This window comes from Argopecten irradians, chromosome 10 (assembly GCF_041381155.1).
Source record: "Argopecten irradians isolate NY chromosome 10, Ai_NY, whole genome shotgun sequence".
In the NCBI taxonomy this organism is placed as follows: Eukaryota; Metazoa; Mollusca; class Bivalvia; order Pectinida; family Pectinidae; genus Argopecten; species Argopecten irradians.
This window is the reverse complement of record NC_091143.1, coordinates 14,401,993-14,416,659: the sequence shown is the minus strand read 5'-3', so window position 1 is coordinate 14,416,659 and position 14,667 is coordinate 14,401,993. Positions and strand designations below refer to the sequence as shown.

At 32.9% G+C, this 14,667-nt stretch overlaps 1 protein-coding gene across 14 annotated transcripts in view; it reads right to left on the bottom strand.

Moving 5' to 3' along the window:
* LOC138333188 (sodium/calcium exchanger 1-like) overlaps nt 1-14,667 on the bottom strand; it is a 198,659-nt gene that overhangs the window by 9,932 nt on the left and 174,060 nt on the right. For 12 of the 14 annotated variants that reach the window (XM_069281375.1, XM_069281385.1, XM_069281386.1 and 9 more), the window contains 7 exons: nt 12,273-12,374; nt 9,346-9,411; nt 8,101-8,127; nt 4,321-4,454; nt 3,923-4,022; nt 681-708; nt 186-335 (listed from right to left, as the gene is read on the bottom strand). In XM_069281375.1, the coding sequence (XP_069137476.1) occupies nt 186-335; nt 681-708; nt 3,923-4,022; nt 4,321-4,454; nt 8,101-8,127; nt 9,346-9,411; nt 12,273-12,374 (607 nt within the window). The remainder of the gene's footprint in view (nt 1-185; nt 336-680; nt 709-3,922; nt 4,023-4,320; nt 4,455-8,100; nt 8,128-9,345; nt 9,412-12,272; nt 12,375-14,667) is intronic. The other 2 variants (XM_069281388.1, XM_069281390.1) reach the window with 2 other exon arrangements.

The following is a 14,667-nucleotide window of genomic DNA, read 5'->3' as shown; positions in this document are numbered from 1 at the left end:
TTAAGATAAACCTAAAAAATGTACCTATGACCGGCCAATATTTCCCTCTATTGAACGTTTCTTAACGGAATACCTAAATTTATGCAGTGCTTTACTAGAGAATTTGAGGAACTTCGAGCAGATAAAACTTGGTCCCGATATAGAAATCCTGAGCTATTTATTGAGGATACTCCAATATTACATACCAAGAATCCCTGTGTATATTTAAAGTCCTTGCCAGCCTTGGCTGATCCTTCCCTGGTCTCGTACTCGACAGTTACGTCCCCTGAAAACGTCTGCTCTGCGCCACTGGCTGGGGCCACCTTACCACCCTTAGCAGCTCCAGCGTCTCCATTCTGTAAAGTTCACAAAGTGTATCACATCAAATCTTTTGTTTCATCCCAATCATCCTTGCTTTGAAATATGGCATATTTCATGTTTGAAATGACAACTGCTTTGCTTGGTAATTGGTTTCTCAAAGACAAAGTCTAGACATTTGTTATTAGCATTTCCTGAGTCAATGACAGACACATCTTATATAAAACCAGACAACTTCCTAGTCTGTCATACTCCTATCAATCAATATCCCAAAATATACTTTAATAAGACACTAAAACAACGTAACATTAATATCTTATAATTATTAGAAAGTTTTGTTTTGAAGATGAAAATGAAAGTTCATTTCTCACATTAATACTTACTGCAATTGGCGTCTTTCCACCAGGTTTCCTGCAAAACAAAAAGAATAATGTATTATACCATAACAATAAACACACTTTTGAAATGATTATGGATATATTTTCAAATAAACAAGGAAAGCATATAAACTGCTAAAGCCATGCATTATATCTGTTTTACTCAACTTCCTCTTTTCAACAAACACCATTTTATCGTCTGTTGCCTGACATCTAACTAGCTTGGAGACATGTGTTATTGCAATATTTCATTTCAGTTGATAAATAATCATATGAAAATAAGAAAAATAAGACTGAAGAAATTGGTGTTAACTTAAGATATTTCAGTGCTGTGATCAGACTTCAATAACGTTTAGCATTTTCTAAGATAATTGTATCTAACTAAGGCTTTGATATAAACAATTCAAGGGTAGAGATGGATGCCATGATTTATCGCCAATTTAATATTAAACGACTAGATAATGTTATTTTTCACACCAATTATTGTGTGACGTGAAACAGAATGCAGCAAAAGCAAAATGTGAGGATAAAAAACAAAATGAATGTAAACAGTGTGCATGATACCGGTATTTTTACCTTACAGAAAAAAAGTTTTCGATTACAGTGGACCAAAATATCGTGCATGATAGTCAGAAAACCAATATTATGTTATATTTAGAAAACAATATATAATTAGAGAATGAGTTTTAATATAAGTTTGATTTTCAGTTATATTTAAAATGACAACGTTCTGCTTTCGTAAATCCATTTCGTAAGTCCATTTGTCAATATTTATTTGTATTTGTTATAAACAATTACAAATGTATTTGTTTTCACATGTTTTAGGTCAAGATCATAGTTTGACCTATGCTTCTATCAATGTTATCACAAGATATATATCTACAGACGATATCACAATAAAATACACAACAATGGGCTGTATTGATTTATAGATAAACAAGTACAATCATAAAATACTTTTATCATGACGATAACCTCAGACAACCTATACGAAACAATAATATCATGCTATAAAACTGTGATATTCTCTTGATCTTAGAAAGCGATAGCTTTTAGTAATTAACGTACTGCTTACGATATTTTTATTGTATTATCAATTAATCATTCTAATGCTATTTGGATTTTATTATAAATGAATCATTTTGCAGTAAGTTTTTATGACCTTTGTCAATTTCGCCTTAACTATTGTGTACAAATGCTGAGAATCGTGATAGTGAAACAAAACAAATATGAAAGAAAGCTGTCCAAAGCCTGTTGTAATTGTAATTTAGGTATTGGCAGGAACAGTTTCAAATATTTTTTTAAATAATTTCTTTCAGAAAGTCAACTCAATATTATTTCACGTATTCAATTGAAATTCAATTACATAAATAACAAGTTATTTTACAATGTCATTTTGAGAGAATATTTTTTTCCAAAATGATAAAAACAAAAATCCTATAATTCGTTAGAAATATTGTTTTGTCGCATTGAACAATATTTTGTTTTGTCGCTTTGAACAACTTAGAATGTATTGTGAGGTTTGGTGGATAAAACATCACAACCATTACCCTAATGCTGAGTTTATAGCATCGCTTCGCTTTCGTTGGAGCAGTGGCATGATATATGATCTGTTAGCAAAAAAGTGTTTTCACAGCTATATAAAGTGTCTCAGAGCAAAGCTGAGCTTACTGCCAAATATTTAAATATTCTACCAACATATAATAACATATGAAGCGGCATTACTTAGCAAGTCCCTAGTATCTTCTAAAAGAAAGGCTAGTAAGCTTCTGCAATCTAAAAAGCTGCTACTTTAAATAAATTCATATGGTCGAAGTGGAACATATCAATACCTATAGTACACAATGAATCGTACTATTTAGGAAATGACAATGATGGGATGATGGTTATTGTACATATAACTCCACTCATAAACACATTGCAGGGAACTAATCTGTTTTGGACACATAAAGACATGAATTATCGTCCATTGCATTACAATACATATAGATCATTTACAAAGCATGAAATATCTATTTTGAGGAGCATAATTATGTAACGGCACAAAGATGGTAAAACAGCTTACAGCATGCCTGTACTTATATTTTTTCCTAGCTTCATGCAGAATTGACAGTTTGTTCAATACATTGATCTACCATGATGTTTTTTTTTTAATTTGACACTGTAACGTCACGCAATCACTCTGTAAATCCATGCTTACGAAGTACAAACTGAATACAAACATGGTATTCAAAGGTTTCCCTCAGGAATTGAAAAAGTAATGAATGCAAAAGAAACTGCTGTAATGATTGTCATCTTGATTTTGAAAGGAGTCGTTCCTTCATAAAATGAAAATAATGATATCCTTGGTATATTTGAGGATTTTTTAATCAAATGTAAAGAATAAGCTTTTACAATGTAACTATATTGCACCATATTGCACCATCAATAAGCAACTACCTTCACTGGATATCTCAATCGTAACATATTGTTGCCAATTTCTTATAGCATCTTTTGAATTACAACAGGCTTATTACAGGTGAAATATGGTAATAACATCAACCTGTCATCTAAACCTAGACACAACAATATTGACTTTAGTCGTCTTAGACACCACAACAATTCAAAGAATCCATTTGCATGTACAATGGATTTACAACTTCACGTGTCAAACACTGTACAAACTATTATACACTACACACTATTTCAGTCATAGCAAATCAGTCCAGGCATTCTACCTAAACATTTACATGGCACATATTGCCATAGAAGATTCGTTTCAGTATTGTTCTTCGCTCAAATGCCTGAACTTCACTTGTATATATTTAAGGAGATGAGTCGACACAAAAATCTAAGACAGACGGTGTGCACACAATATTAACTATATCTTGCATCTAGATGTGGCAAGTTCTGGCTTACCCTTGGTCAGAACTGTGTAGAAACCAGACAGAAATTCACATGTCTGTATAGTAAACGACCACTGTGGTCTCATCAAAGTGCTTCATTAATTATCAAAAATTGTTATCGTCTTTAGAGAATTTATAAGTTTGTTTTAAAGTAGCATAGTAAATCAGTAGGTTTGAAATCCTATATTGTATCGTTAATCAAGCTTAACTAAAATTAATTTGACTTTGAAATCATAAAGATATTTTTGAAAATACTCTTATTTTTTTTATTGAGAAATGTTTTTTTTTTACTTTACAACTATTGTTTGTGTCTTTAAATTTTCTTTTCAGAATAAACATAAATGGATTTGTTGGGGTACTTACGGAAGATTCCTGTGAAACAGAATATCCACGTCAAGTGTGCCCGTGCTCTCAAGTACAGCGTAGCGGTCGGAAGCAAAGGTAAACTTTCCAAACAGCTCACCTGCAATATGCAATCAATTTGCAATTATGAAAAGAGGATATACTATCATTGTGAAAGCTACACTAGAAAGGTTTGCAAGATATAAATTTCCCCGCGATTCTCGGAATGGGACGGATATTTGGAACGCAATACCCGCATCCCAATGCCGTATAAGCGGTAAATACGAATTGCTATATTTCATTTTAAACTAACAGCTACGTGTGCATGTATATTCAAAACGAAAAACCGACCTAATATAATGAACATTTTATCATTGCTAGTAATTCCGTCTAGTTTCAAACCACACTCATCCACCTACCTGTAGGCATCTTGCCCTTGATGTTGATGTTTTGGACAGTCTGCACAACTTCTGCGAATCTGGCCGAAGCTTTTCCGCTACCTGTCCTCATTTTCTTGTTTCCAGTCATAGCACTAACCACAGCATGGCGGAACCTGTAGATAATATAAATACTTAAGTTTATATAACGTTAAATATCAGACAATCTTTGATCCACCAATGATCCCTGATCAAAATGTATAGCTACACAAACTGAAGTGAATCTACTATAATTGCACATGCAAACCAAAATAATCACTTAACTATTCTTTCTAAAACCAAAATCCTAATGACCTCCAATTTTATCTAATACACAATTCTTAAATCTGTTTTGTACAGTTCACTAACACCTAATAATAATAATGTTCAATTAGTAAGTCCACGAAATTTAGTATACATAGAAGACCTTCATTTATGGCCTCGCTTTATTTAATCTGACATTTCTTACTTTATATGGCAAAGTCTATTGCTGAAAAGACCACATATAAAAGCTGAATGTCCAGAAAACTATTCCACGAGTCAGCCAATAGTAATTAATACCAACAGCTAAAAGGCTTCTGGAGTTAATGACCAGGGCAATATGATGGTCAAAGGACGTCATCAGCTATCTTATCCAGACAGACTATACAATGCTTCAACATAAGGACACTGCTGTCCTTATTATGTACACCAGCACTTTGATCAAGACTCTTTCAGATCTCTCTTACCATTGGCAGCAGCCTGAATTACTATATATGCCATAGAACTCAGGGAGAATATTCACGATCGAAACAGCATTATTCAAACAGATAAATTTGATTGATTCATATATGTAATTAAATTAAGTAATTTTATCATTACTGAGATATAAAGATTAAAATATTGTTGTTATAATAGGTTGAAAGTATAAAATTGATGTTATTAATAATCAGAAATAAAGAAAGCATATACATTCATAAAACATTAAATGAAAAGGCTGTGTGGCACTATCATATACTGAACTAAACATGCATTTTGCAATTCCGTCCAAAAGCTGCGTTTTTGTCTAGACTAACACATGCAGGATGGTGCTCCGTCAGAAAATATCCACAAGCCGTAATTAGGACTAAACTAATTGTGCACATCCATGCTCTGAAAAGTTTGGCGAATATATATTCTGGAAAATCTACACTACACTTGGTTAAATATATACCGATTGCACGCCTATCATGCAGGGCAGTTACCTTTAGCAATGATATAGAAAATATGGGATTTATATTTCTTTGTTACTCACCATAAAAAGACAACTCGTATTTGCAAAGATGAAAGCTCGCAATATATATATTATGCATTATATGAAACTATAAGCAGTTTCTCATGAAAAGCACAAACATCACTTTCTATAATATATTGAAAACCTCAAAATGTCAAGAGCATAATTTTAAAACTCTCCTATATTTGGCATGCAAAGCACCAACTCCCACAGTATACTGACTTCAAAATAAAAACAAAAGTCATCTTCAGCCGGAAAAGCGAAGTCTACAATATTTATATATGAAAACCAAATGTATGAACCACTTTATTTGAATTTATTAAAAGTTTGACGTTCCTATTCAAGAATAATAGTTTTTTTTTAATTCTTCGTTTTCCAAACATGAACAAGAAGAATGAATGGAATATTAGTCCATTGTTATACATAATAACAATTGTTTTATTTTTCATAGCGCATATGACAATATCGACTGATAGTTATATCAAACATTGCAGAGGACACGCTGACATTGGGTGTTCTTCTACTATGTTATTACGGACAGTAATGACTCAGTGTTGAGACGGAACTTTGCAGAATAAACTTTATTAAATACTGAAGGTCTGGTCTTGAAAAACTTTTTACGTTAAACTGTATTTCAGTTACTGAATCTAGGTGTATTTATATTGAAACCAAAAATAAAACATCGGTAATAAAAACTTTGTAAGTCTAACAATAATCGTTGTCTATAGATATGGAAAGCAGCATATTATAATATTAATTCTGTATTCAATGATGGGGTATCTATTTGCACATTACAAGAAATGAGTAATTTACCCCTGTGGGTAGGTATTTTTATGACGTCATCTGTTTGTGAGCGTTACGTTATACTTTTCATAGAGTTTCGCTCACAACATAATGACATCACCATGGATATATATCCAAAAGGGAGATAACTGCAATAGGCAAAGACGGAATATAATAATCTGTTGAGATAAACAAACAACACCTGAGGCAAAAGTCTCATGTGAGCGTTACAAGGATATGCAGTACAACAAGCAGACAGATGGAGCTATATCTCTTGAATTCAGCAGAGAAATATACACATAAGGGAGATCACTCAAAACAAAGTGATGTTTCGCACCTGAACCTATTGGTCATTCCAGGTATAGAATGGAAATGCAACAAGAAAAAAAATGATAAAAAAATTAACAACATAACTTGAATTAATCAAATTTAATGCAAACATGACAAACAAACTCAACTCAAAGGCAATATATACATGAACACGTATATTCAAATAACCAATTGGATAACGATAATAATAATGTATTTTTTACATAACTAAATTTGACTAAATTATAATATTCATATATGCCTGGATAACAAGCAAGCATAAGATTTAACTTATAATGATAACCAAAAGTATCAACCAACATGCATTTATTGTTGTTTACAAACAAAGTCTTTATCAGCCTTGATGCTTATTATCTTTAGCTTTAGGTTTTAAGTCAGTGCTGAAATAAAATACATGTGTAGAGCATAACAAAGTACAATTTGCTAAGCTAGTATACAAACTACAAAGTCAAAAAGACGTGCACATACAGCGTTGTGCAGTAATAGTCTTAAGTGGGAAGAAACACTTCCTTCATTCCTGTTATAAACCTGAAAGAAAGCATTCAGTGTTTGCAAAATTGCAAGAGGATTCTGTGCACTGTACTTGTAGAATAGGGAAGTAGCACGTGGGTGCTAATATAACTTCAACGGAGGTTTTGATACATGGTTTACTACCTATATTGAATTTATTTCATATTTATTTACATACCATAAAATTGCATTATATGTCAGGTGCGTGTAGCCAACGATTCTATACTGATAATATAAGCGATGGGAAAAACTATAAATTGTAATCTGCTATCCGTTTCATTATTCCTCCATTTCCTAATATTGAAAATGAAATAAAAATATTAAACATCTTGATACTCATGAACTTCAGTAGATGTTTTAGATATCGGGAATTATTTTCTTTGGAAATGAAATATTGTGTTTGTGTGTGCAGAAACAGGACCGATATTTTTTTTTACAATTAAATCACTAATGTCACAAAAGTATTTGATCCAATGTTTATCTTGAAAATCAAATTTAAACATGTATATGTAGGAAAACGTTGATAAACAATGAATGAAAAGAGTTCCGAATCAACGGACGGCAGATAACACTTTGTGCTGAAAAAATGAGTTTCTGTAACATAAGCCAAGGGACCTGAATCTTCCGTCAGCTATAGGAACTAGTGATAGAAGATGTATTTCAAAACTCTATTTGCTATCGTCAGAGAGTACTGTACTGACTAGGATGTCTTGGGTTTTGAAAATAGTTCCAAAGTAACCTGCGTGAAATCTTTAACAGTTTAAACAACACAAATGTCAATCAATATGAAATCAGTCAAATGATTCAATAGATCTTAAACAGAGAGAGGCAACTAAAGAGTTTTGAAATGCATTTGCCATCAATTTCATTGGGAAACTGTAAACTGAACCAGGTAACTGTTTACTTACTGAGCTCGAACGGCCATACTTGTCTTTCTGTGAACATTGTAGTTAATTATCTTTATTGTGAACAACTTACAATGTAACTACAAAACTTGAATTCATGTACGACTAACGCACACGACCCTCTACATTACAGAGTTTATTACCTGTATCGCAATACTTTTATCAAAGTAGGGTACATTGTAATCAACAATACAGAAAACGTTTAAAGATAAAAAATAATCTGTTTAGAAATAGATATAAACACCAAATCAATGTGCATATGCAAGATGAAGTGAGGTCCAGGGATGAAAATATATCCTGTTGTGCTTCTTGGGTGAAGCGGTGATGGAATTTTCTGATCTGTTTTATATTCTTGACCTTTATCAAAACTTCATAATGAATATTTAATAGAATCACTATTGCATGTGTTTGATAATAGACTGTGTAGCATCAAACTGACGGAACAACAATCATGCCTATAGCAAATGCATTCTTTGTCATATTTATAAATCTGGCTTCAATAAATTAGATTAGCCATTTGTAATAGGCATGGTGTTTCAACAGTTTGAATAACGGAAATGGTACACCAAATGTTCCAAAGTTGCCCTGAAGGGCTATAAAGTGTGCAAAAGCTGATATCCAAGAGGGAAATATTTATCATGGGAATTATGGATTCCGCAGAAATTGTCATGGAAATGTTTTTAAGAATGAAATAATTCCTATTGATGGTAGTACGAAGCTTTCAATGCTTGCCATGAATGATTATCCAGAGAAACAAATGATAGCGATGAAAAATTATCAAATTTGCAATAAGTTGTCATACTAAATGAAGTATCCAGTAACTGTAGTCTCGAAGTGTACATTAATAACTGTTCAGTTCTTTAAAAAGTCAAATATTAAAGAATTTTCTAAAAAAAATTCAAAGCAGATTTTTGAACTTTCGGTAATATATTCAATGAGAGGAAGTGATGTATATCAGTTGTCATTAATAGAAAGCAAGTACTACCACTGCAGGATATATAAAGTGAGAAGGTCGTTAAGAAATGTATTTTTTAGAAATGATGAAGATGACATGAAGGAATAAGAAACTAGCGATATAAGGAATGGTAACGAAGTAATGACTTTGTGAACGATTGGAGAATTTGGAAACATGTGTATGATATGGGTATCCCGGTTAAATAGAGCTGCCATGATACAGTGGCATCAGATTTTGATGGTGATAGCCTGACATGCGTCTGGGGATCGAGGGATATAAAGAGAGATTCTTACTCAATATAGTCATGCAACAATGACTCGGACGACCCTTCGTCAGATAGTTCATCTGCCTTCTGAAAACTACGAGAATCAACAACAATATCAGAGAGATTCGATATTATTGCAACGGCTTTAAGATCGTAGTTTTACGATGCGATCAGTATCGTAAAGCTCTCAGATCCGTTGATAATTAGAATCAATCACCATTTCATCATTCTTTATAGGATCTATTCCCAGTGCCCTGTTGACGAACGTCCGATATTTGACTTTCGACCTTTGTAATCTTCATCATCATCTTATCTCAGATTAAAGATACGTGACTCTCCTAACTGAAATCAAACACCTTGTTCAAATGTCCTTATCATTTCTCAGACTTCTTTACGCTGATGAAACAGGGGTTTTGTTAGCATAAAGAACCCAACAAAATGCCTTATTCAGATTATTGCTGCACATGTACAAACTGAGCTGTGTTCTGCCGCTGAAACTCTTACTTGATTTAAGATAAGTTAACTGGAGCTATCTATGATAGATCTGAAGGGACGTGGCCCCTATCTGTCACACTTGTCAACATGGAATCAATGCATCCAGAATTGGTGACCTATAGGTCTTCTCAAGCCATCAAATGTGACTTGTGTGGTTGGATCATAGCAAGCAATTTCTTGATTTGAATGGTACATCACACTCGTAATCTCAAATTTGCAGTTATTTCTAGAACTATGAATTATCCTTTTCATTATTACCAACCAAATATAATCACACGTATACATTTTAAATAATGAATATTGTTGATAATTTGAACGATGTCGTATTGCCCGATATAGAAGAGTTGACAAGGGTATTGAATATACATGAGGTGAATGTTTACATTAACGGAGTTTATAAATTGTTTCAAGACCAAGGATCCCCCAAAGCAACCATAGTCTAAGAAGCCACACAACTTACGAGTTTAGAAAGGGGTTAGACGAAATATAGAATCAAGAGTGTTCTAAATGAGTGTAAGAGATGAGCCGAACTTTGTGTCAACTACAAGAGACTTTTTGTGAAGTGTATATAGACAGTATTAAACAAAAATAGCAAGATTATAAGATTCGAGGGGTAAAAACTGGTAGAGCATCATGGTAACAAAGTCCAAAAACAGCAATGGTTTACATTTCAGTATCAGGTAAATTTAGGACTTGAAATCATATATTTTATTGCAGGAAATATCTCTAAAGAGAGAGAAAGTAAAAGTATTGTTCAACTATATTTAATTGAATTAAGAAGAAAATAAAAGTTGGGACTGCATTATGTTTTCAATTTGTGGAGAATGAGTTTGGGAACAAAGAAGGTCAATTAACTTCGGTGGAGTAATTGTGATGAACAATTTAACACACAAGAGAGAGGAAATAACAAAAACGTATTACGACTTACCGTAAATTTATATGAGCATGCATGGGGGAAAACAGAGACAGACATATCTAAACATTGCAGCTATGACAACATAAAAGGAGGGGAAACAATGGGGAAGACCACAAGAAAACACGTCAGAATGCGTTTATCTGGCATAGCCAGTTGATCTAAAGGGGATTCTCTACAAATTTTGAAATTTTTAATGACAATATTTTGAAAGAGACGGCGAGAAAAAAGTGAGCCTGCTATTGTACAGGTTGTTGGCCATATGAGCTCTTTATTAACTCTGAAAACTTATAAGACTACTTCTATCACAAAAAACTAACTGCGCTATGTAACCATTTCACAGGAATACACACAGAATGGCTTATATTTAAAGAAATTTAATCTTTATCGGCAGCACACTGGAAGAGCTACAATCCAACGTGCGTTAACTGATTTTAGACTACCTTTGGACAATGCTTACACAATAAAATTTGATAAATCTGGCAGAAATTTCAATAACTAAAGATATAATCATTCCGTAAATGATAAGCATACAATGGCATTACAAATTGAATATGTATGAAAGAAAAAACATTTTACAAAGGATTGAGACTAAATTATGTATACAGAAAATATCCTTTACTTCCTCGAAATCTATCACCAATATCTCATTGTTGTTATCTCAAAAACAACATTTCTGCAAAACCCATTAACGGGATAAAACTGTTTTTGTTCTCATTAGTGTGCTTTGGCTACATAATATTCACTAATTGTTTATAAATGGTTGTAAAAAACAAAGGTGGCGTTACCATTTCCACCCACCTCTGTATCTCATGAAAACATTTGGTTTTCCACCCGCTTCTAACATCCATAAACAACAAGTAGTTAAATGGCCAGTGAAGTCTCACAAGGTAATTAAATTAACACTGATACAAAGATCAGCGAGTCGTTACCTTGCTCAAAAACTGCATGGAAGGTGAAACACTGTATATGCCAATCAATGGATGTTCATTTCAGTTTGTACAAGTTGCTAGTTGCTAGCAAATCTGTCTGGATATTTACAAAAATCTACACACACCAATGCAGTCTACAAAATGTACCATATTAAAATACAATGTCCCATCTATAACATAACGTTCCCAAGAGATTGTAGATTTCACAACATGCTATTTTGTATTTCATTTACATTGTAGTACCATATCAAACGCTTGTCATGGAAATAACTTTTTAAAACTTGTTGACATCCTTCATCCGCCCATACAATGGCAGAAAGAAATACAACAAGAAAGTCTACAAAATGTACCATATTAAAATACAATGTCCCATCTATAACATGACGTTCCCAAGAGATTGTAGATTTCACAACATGCTATTTTGTATTTCATTTACATTGTAGTACCATATCAAACGCTTGTCATCGAAATAACTTTTTAAAACTTGTTGACATCCTTCATCCGCCCATACAATGGCAGAAAGAAATACAACTTGAAGAACTTGATCAAAAAATGATAAAATTGCATGTGTCTATAAATACAAGTCAGTAGCAAACGGTAGTGTGGAAAACCTACCTGGCCCGAGCAAATGCTTGGGGTTCTTTAGTGCCCTTCTCCACATTGAGGCGCTCAGAGACGGATCCCATTTCTGCTCCACCTGTCCCCTTATCATTGTGGCTACAACAAAGTAAACGTAGGACAAAATATAGTTATAGATGAAGCACTTGATGGAAAGTTGTTTCAAGAGAAAGATATATTGACGATCTATAATTAAACATCACAGCCTTAGTCTTTACACAGTGGAACCTTGTTACAAATTTGTAAGCGATTAAAATGAGACTCATTTGGTCTATATACTGGATTTACTGTAGCTTGTTTAAATGGTAGAAATGAATCTTTTCTATTGCTTTTAAAACGATACTTATTCTGTCTGAATACTCGACTTACTTGAGCTTGGTTATAGATAGAAAAAAAATGGATCTTTCTGTAGCTTAGTTACATGGAGTAGATGGGGGCCTGCTTACTTCTAGTAGAACTTAATTTGCAAAAACTTTGTTAAATGGAGTAGAAGTGGAATTTATTGTAGCCTGGTTGCAGAAGGTAATCTAGCTACAGTGTGGTGAAATGGTTAGAATTTTCAACAATGAAGTAATTGTATTACGTAATCACCAGGCAATTTGAAACCTGAATAGAACTTACTGTTATAGGATTTTAAAGTGTAGAGTGAACTGTGGTCTATAGTTACAGGTATGTACAGTGAAACAAACGTTGATCTTGTTATAGAATGGGAAACCTAGTAACAGATATTGTCTTAGACTGTGATAAACTGTGACATAGTTACCAATGTATTTATAGAATTAAGTTCACTATGACCCAGTTAAATATCTTTATATGAGATGTGGTATACATGAGTTAGATGTTTTTGTTACATTATTTAATGAGTAATTGATATTTCAGTAAGTAAGACAATGAGACACACTATGGCCTAATTAGATAGGTCTAGACTGGAGTGCACTCATGCCAGATCAATTTAGAAAAAAAAATCACTTTTCAGATATTGACATACATGGGAAAAGATGTGTATTTGAGTGATATATGTTGTGTAGAAAGCAAAACTATAATCAGTTCAGTAATACTATATCTAATTTATAGTGTTGATGAAAATACAAAGAGAGGCATTGTTGATATAAAGATTTTGTCTGAGGAATTTTTAGATAAAAGACAATTGCTGTATTGCAAGAGCCTATAACACTGTTATCGGATTAAGTCTGAAAATCCAGAACAACTACATGACATAGAGTATCTCTGATGTTCATATACGACAATACAAGTCATAATCTCATATCGTTTCAAAATTAGGGTATTATATTGCTTGATTACCTACTTAAACACATAGAACTATCAAGTCTGATAAGTGTGGCACAAAGACTGACTTGTGAAGTATTTATGTATGTGTTGTGAGGCGGTCAAAAGATCCAGAGATTACGCCCATACAACAACATCTTACCTGGGTCCCCACAATTCTAAAGCTTCCATACAAAACCAGCGGACCTTAAGGTCAACTAAACGCTTGTGTAGGGCTCTGCTTACGTAAAACTTATCTCTCAACCATAATAGGCCTTTTGCATGACCAATTAATGAAATAGGGTTTATATACATGATGTACATTTCAATTGTTTTATTTTTAAATTCCAGAACTTAAAACACATAATAAATTGTAGTTGAAATACATGCACTCTAATAAGACCTATCTATAAAATATTCACTGCTACCCGATTACAAACCTGCTTATAAGAGTGAATCTAACATATAGTTAATAAATCCACATTATTAAATCAGGACTTGACATAAGTAATCTTATCAATAATTTATAAGTTTCAACTCAATTTAATGTTTCATATTTTGTATCTTTTGAAATATTTCTTCTCAGTTCTAAACTTTAATGACTGATTTATGCAAATATAACTGACGAATGTTGATGTATCGCCATTCAGATCTTTATTAAATGCGTCATGATCAGTTCCCAAAGGTCAAAATCTTATTTTAGTGTCTACATGATATATTACAAGCTTTATATTTGATAGTATCTATTTGTCACAATAGCATATAACTTCAAACACAAATTTAGACCCGTTATAAATCAGTGCACTCGCTAGAAAGACTCTGGCCTTAAACAAGACATGAGAAACATTATAACTTTATTATAAGCAGCTGCAAAGGATTAATAAGATTCAACAAAAATTAATAATTAATTAAATGGATAGATTTTGTTAACAAAGCCACTTTTGTGGTTAAAAAGTATAGATTAATTGATACATATATCTATAAAGAATACATTTTCACGTTGATTACAAAAAGACTTAAACAGTCAGTGTAAGTGTGCAGCACATGCAGGCTACTCTGCTGCCATGGACATGCAATGATTATCTAGCTTTTTGTACTACCTCTTCACCATTACCACTGATGTATA